Source organism: Triturus cristatus, chromosome 3_2 (genome assembly GCF_964204655.1).
Source record: "Triturus cristatus chromosome 3_2, aTriCri1.1, whole genome shotgun sequence".
Lineage (NCBI taxonomy): Eukaryota > Metazoa > Chordata > Amphibia > Caudata > Salamandridae > Triturus > Triturus cristatus.
Window position 1 is genome coordinate 363,584,959 of NC_140584.1, and position 5,542 is coordinate 363,590,500.

Consider the following 5,542-nt stretch of genomic DNA (forward strand, 5'->3'; position numbering starts at 1 on the left):
CGGGGGCAAGTCTGTTGCTGCAGACACTTGCAGCGTGACTTTGCCTTCACGCCGCTTTGTTGGCAGCACCCTCTGCAGGGGAAGAGTGTGTGTCCGATCCGATATCAGAAGTGCCCGGTCTCAGATTGACCGGCGCTGTCCAGCACCCCTCCTTCCTGGGGCGTGTGCTTTCCTGCAGTTTACAGCAGCCTCCCTGTATCAACCTTTTAATGCTGGGCCTTAAAAAAGGTCCGCATTGTCCTACAACGTATCCGCACATTTTCTACAGCTAGTAACCGTAGTGTACTCCGCAGCTATCCCGCAATATCAGTTTGCAATTGCATGCATCTGTTGAAAACCCCTTTCACCCCGCGCGACTTTCGTGCACCCGACGTCCCTGTGGCATTGTAGCCCATGGCGCGGCAGAGATGTTTGCTGTGATCTCTGGGGTGTCCAGTGAAAGTTTGCGGTGCCCTACCCCCTCGTGCGAAGGGGGCAGCAAACCCCTCTGCCTGGGAACCAAGAAATAATATTATCCTGGAATAAAAAAAGAAAACACTCTTTACTCCCCCACGTGGTAATCTAGCAAAACAACATGAATGAAACACAGCCAACCAATGCCTGACTTGGTACCCAACCGAAACACAATCAAATTCCACCAATAAGAAAGATTCATTTGTTGTAGTCGTCGCCAATGGGAGTTGGGACCAGGGCTGGGGCTGTCAAGCAGTAGGGGAGAGCCAATAAGCAAACATAAAGGGCGGAGGCTGTCAGAAGTTTATCACCAATGTGCGTGCTGGGGGTGTGGCTAGATTTGAGCTGTCAGAGTGAGTCTGAAAAGCCAATGGAAGCGTTGAGGGGGACGTTGTATCTCAACGGCAGTAACCAATGAATACGAAGAGAGACTGTCCAACAGTGCGCGTTAGCCAATAGGTGGCAAGGGGGCGTGTTTGGATTTAGATCCTCGTGCCGCGGTCCCCGGCTCCGCCACTTGTAAAGCCCAGAGCCCTCTCCCCGGGGCCGACAGAGAGGAGCACGCCGGAGCTATGGCGACAACGGCGCAGTACCTGCCCCGCAACAATGCGCTCTCGGGCTCCAGTCCGCTGATGCACCCCGACCCGGAGCGCATGCACCAGGGCACCACCTACCGCGAGGTGCAGAAGATGATGCACCAGCAGCACGACTACCTGCAGGGGCTGACGGGGGGCGGCGGCGGGGGCCACCCCATGAGCCTGACACACCACCAGTGGCTGCCCGGCGGGGACTGGGGCTCGCACCTGGAGCAGCACGTCAAGCCCAGCCGCGAGGAGCTGACCTTCCACCCGCGCGCGCACCTGCAGCCGCCTCCCCAGCAGCAGCAGCACCACGCGCCGCCGCCCCAGCAGCCGCAGAGCCCTCCTGCCGCCGCCTGGGCGCAGGGCCACCACCTGTCCCCGGGCCTGCACCAGCCACTCGCCTACCCGCAGTCCGCCTACACCATGCTGGGCCACCAAGGGGCCACGCTGCACCACCTGCGGGACGTGCAGCTGCACGACGACCCGGGACTGCACCACGAGCCCGGCCTGGACTCGCCCGGCTCACACCCGGGCCACACCGACCACTCGGTGTCCGACGAAGACGCCCCCAGCTCCGACGACCTGGAGCAGTTCGCCAAGCAGTTCAAGCAGCGGCGCATCAAGCTGGGCTTCACGCAGGCAGACGTGGGGCTAGCGCTGGGCACGCTCTACGGCAATGTTTTCTCGCAGACCACTATCTGCCGCTTCGAGGCGCTACAGCTGAGCTTCAAGAACATGTGCAAGCTCAAGCCGCTCCTCAACAAGTGGCTGGAGGAGACCGACTCGTCCACGGGCTCCCCCACCAACCTGGACAAGATCGCGGCGCAGGGGCGCAAGCGCAAGAAGCGCACGTCCATCGAGGTGGGCGTGAAGGGCGCGCTGGAGAACCACTTCCTCAAGTGCCCGAAGCCCTCGGCGCACGAGATCACGGCGCTGGCCGACTCGCTGCAGCTGGAGAAGGAGGTGGTGCGGGTCTGGTTCTGCAACCGGCGGCAGAAGGAGAAGCGCATGACGCCGGCCGGCGGGGGGCCGCACGCGCCCATGGACGACGTGTACGGGCAGGCAGACACCCCTCCCCAGCTGCACCACACGCTGCACACCCCCGTGCAATGACTAGCGTGAGCCGGACACAGAGGTGGGGGAGGGCTGCGGGGGAGGGGGCGAGTGCGTGGAGGGAAAAGCCAGAGACCTCACCTCGGCGTGGGTCAGGGGACGCTGCCTCCCGCCAGTATTCACACCTCAAGAGACTACGTGGGCGCCAGAGTGTGGGAGAGACTGCTGAGGAACTTAGCGCCGTTGTGAACACCTAAAGAGACTAGGGGGGCGCAGGGACGGAGGGTTCCTGCCGGGGACCTTCCGCCAAGATCTACACCTCGACTTCCACCTTGAACCACTGGAAGGGCTACTGAGGTACTTGCCACTCATGCCCACACCTCATTCAGTCTAGAAACATGGCAGGGTCTGCTAGAGTACATGTCACCAATAGTCCCACTGCAATTTAGGTCCAAGATCGCGGGAGGGTTTTGCCATCAATGACTCCTCTTCTCACCTTATCCGGTGCCAAGGAAGGGGTAGCTGTAGGGCTTGACACCGAGATATACACATCACATTAAGTCCAAAAACATGGAGAGGGCTTCTTGGGGGTTCCCAGTTCTGCTTTAAATGGATATATATAAGTGAAGGTACTCACTATTTAGTGTACCTGTTTACTCCTGAGAAGTGCCGGTACTCATCTATTACATGTATTCCAGCAGTGCTGAGAAGTGCAGGTGAAATTAAAGAAGTGCAGGTACTCGGTGCCCCTGGGATACTTAACACTAATGCCCAGACCGCCAGATAGGTGCATGTCCTTGGGAATTACTCTGGTATCTTCTCCACATCTCAGTGTAGGGCAGCACCAGGGGGGTGATTTGCCAGAGGGTTTTGACAGCAGCTGCCACACGTAGACCCATGTTCTGTACGCAAGCGAATGGGCCCTGTTCACATGGGTGTTGCTGTGAGTAGGGAGTTCTTGCTCTTGCAGTACTCCTGGTTAGCTCCAGGGATTCAGAAGTCAGCCATGAGTACCAGAAGAGTGAGTCACTGCAAGGTGAATCAGGTCTAACAGGTCGCCATTGGTGGAAACTCTCCAATTGACACCCTATATGGGGGAGCCCCATGGATAGACAGCATAGTGGCCATTGGCATGCCTCGGTGAGGAGCCAACCCCCCTCATTAAGACAGGTTCCCTGCCACCACATGCTCTCGCCATTAAAACATGCCCAGAGATGTGGGAGCACCCGGGGCCTGAGTACAAACGCTTACTACCAATAGACCCACCATAAGAGTGCACGTGAGTACAATACGAGAGGGTTGATCCCAAGATCATTTGCACCAGATATAATACCACGTGTGGGATTAAGATAGGATTTTCGTCAGTGGTAACGCCCAAAAGGCTAGATATGTCATCAAGTGTGATTGCTGGAGAATATTCCACCGTACAGGGCTCGCGCCTCAGGATAAAGTCTAGGTACAGGCCTGGGGACCGCATAAAAGGATCCCAACCACCCTTGCCCTCACATGGAAACAGAGACAGAGCTTTAGGAGGCCCTGCCGTGGAATCTCACAGCCCCTGCTTGCGCCTCAAGGAACTAGAACGCCACAAAACCAGTGCCATTTGGTTCGACCAAACACAAGCCATTGTTTTACTCCATCACGAGGCAAGGTAAACACTGCGCGAGGGAAAAGCGCAAGGCCTGCAAAAATAATTTATTGACTTGAATTAAAGCTATGAAAAGCAGGTTAATTGCCATGCGGGCGAGTCGTGGTTTTGCAATTTTAAAGGGACTATTTATATAAAGTTGTGTTTTTAACAACAAGGGGGAGAACGCAGCCTTGTCGTGCAGATTGACAGCTGGTGATGGGACTTTATTTAATTGCATATAATTTATTCACCAAACTGGTTTACGCTGAAGCTATTTGGGCTTTTATTTGAACTAAGTTTGTATTTATTTCATACCCCCTCCCCCGCCAAAAAACAGGCATTGTGATATAATCGTGTCTCGGTGTAAAAAAAATGACTCACAGTCGAAAGGTTTTAAATCTACTTATTGGGGGGCAGTTGCTTCTGGAGGGAAAAAGACAATGCGGGTTGTCTTGTGATCATTTTAAATTCCAGCCTGCCAGCTGTTCCCTTTGGCATGGAGGCGATGGGGTTTTCTAAGTCCTCGGTGACAGAGAAAGGGTTAAACACAAATCGGTGCATGGCAGCTGCTTTATTCACAACACAACGCATGATTAGGCAAGTTTCAAAACTATTCCATTATAGCCCCGCGAAGGACGCCTGTCAAAGCAGATATACTGCCTGCAGAGGTTTCCAGGCGCTATTTCATCTTATTTCATTCCTTAGCCAGATAGGGCTGTCTGAGCAGGCCTGGGTGGGTCCCCAGCCCACAGTTACTGTGAGTTTAATGTTTACAAGCCCCGTGCCACGAGCCTGCGTGGTGGCACTTACGGTCGTCCACAAAAACAACACACAAAAATCCTTCTTAAATTGCCCCTCCATGTAGCCCCTCTGCAGGGCAGGCTGGATCCACAAGGGACCATCTGTGGTGTAAGGGAACACACGGCATAGTTCCAATCTCCCAGTGGCGTAAAATAACCAGATGCTGTACAGTGTATATTATTTTTACACAGCGCTGTAAAGAACTTAACATAAAAGCTGGCAACGCTTTCAAAACGTTTCTTTAAAAGAAAAAAAAACACATGAACTTTCATCTCAAAACCGAGTCTAGCTAAAAGACACGGTGAAGTGGCGAATGAACCTTTGTGGGGGTCTGAGTGACAGACAGCTTTTTATTCTAGCACTCTTGTAAATATGTGACATATGTAAACATAAGTATTTGTTTTTTTCTGGAAACGTGCTCGTTTTTTCATTCTAGATGATTTTGTACACTTACTAATTTGAAGAGAATATTTTAATATTATTTCCTTAAAAGTTGGATCCTTTATATTTATTTTCTAATTGTGTTTTGAGCTCTTTATTTTGTTCAGCTCAGTTCATTTGGCCTTGATTTTTTTTGTTACACGTTTTGTTTGTATCTGTTGCAACAAAATGTAGACTGCGAAGTTGCATTTCTATTTATGTTATAGTAATATTTTATTACTTACATAAAACATATACCTAAAACATGTTTCTTGTCTTTTTTTAATTGACTTTATTAATGTTCAAATCACTTCAGTTTACTTCTTCCCCGCTGTGAAAACGGTTCAGAGTGTTTGATTTGCACACTACGAACAACCAGCTTCCTTTTTAATTGTATATTTCCAGCAAAATGTTACTGGCATGTTTTAATTTTTGTTCAGAACAGATGGCTGATAAACAGCGAAAAGAAAAACAAACAACCCTACTTCAAAACAATTATTGCTGCTGAACTATTACTCTTACTGGCTTAACTCTGCTCATCAAAGTTGATTAGGAAGACATATTTTCTTAACTACAGTATTTAATTATTCCATATTCGTTGTTG

General features: G+C 51.5%; 1 protein-coding gene across 1 annotated transcript; it reads left to right on the forward strand.

Annotated features, from left to right (window-relative positions):
• The first annotated feature begins 958 nt into the window (after nucleotides 1–958).
• On the forward strand, nucleotides 959–5,206 carry POU3F1 (POU class 3 homeobox 1). The gene has a single exon (XM_085647871.1). The coding sequence runs from the start codon at nucleotides 1,026–1,028 to the stop codon at nucleotides 2,145–2,147; it is 1,122 nt and encodes a 373-aa protein (XP_085503997.1). The 5' UTR covers nucleotides 959–1,025; the 3' UTR covers nucleotides 2,148–5,206.
• The last annotated feature ends 336 nt before the right edge of the window (nucleotides 5,207–5,542 follow it).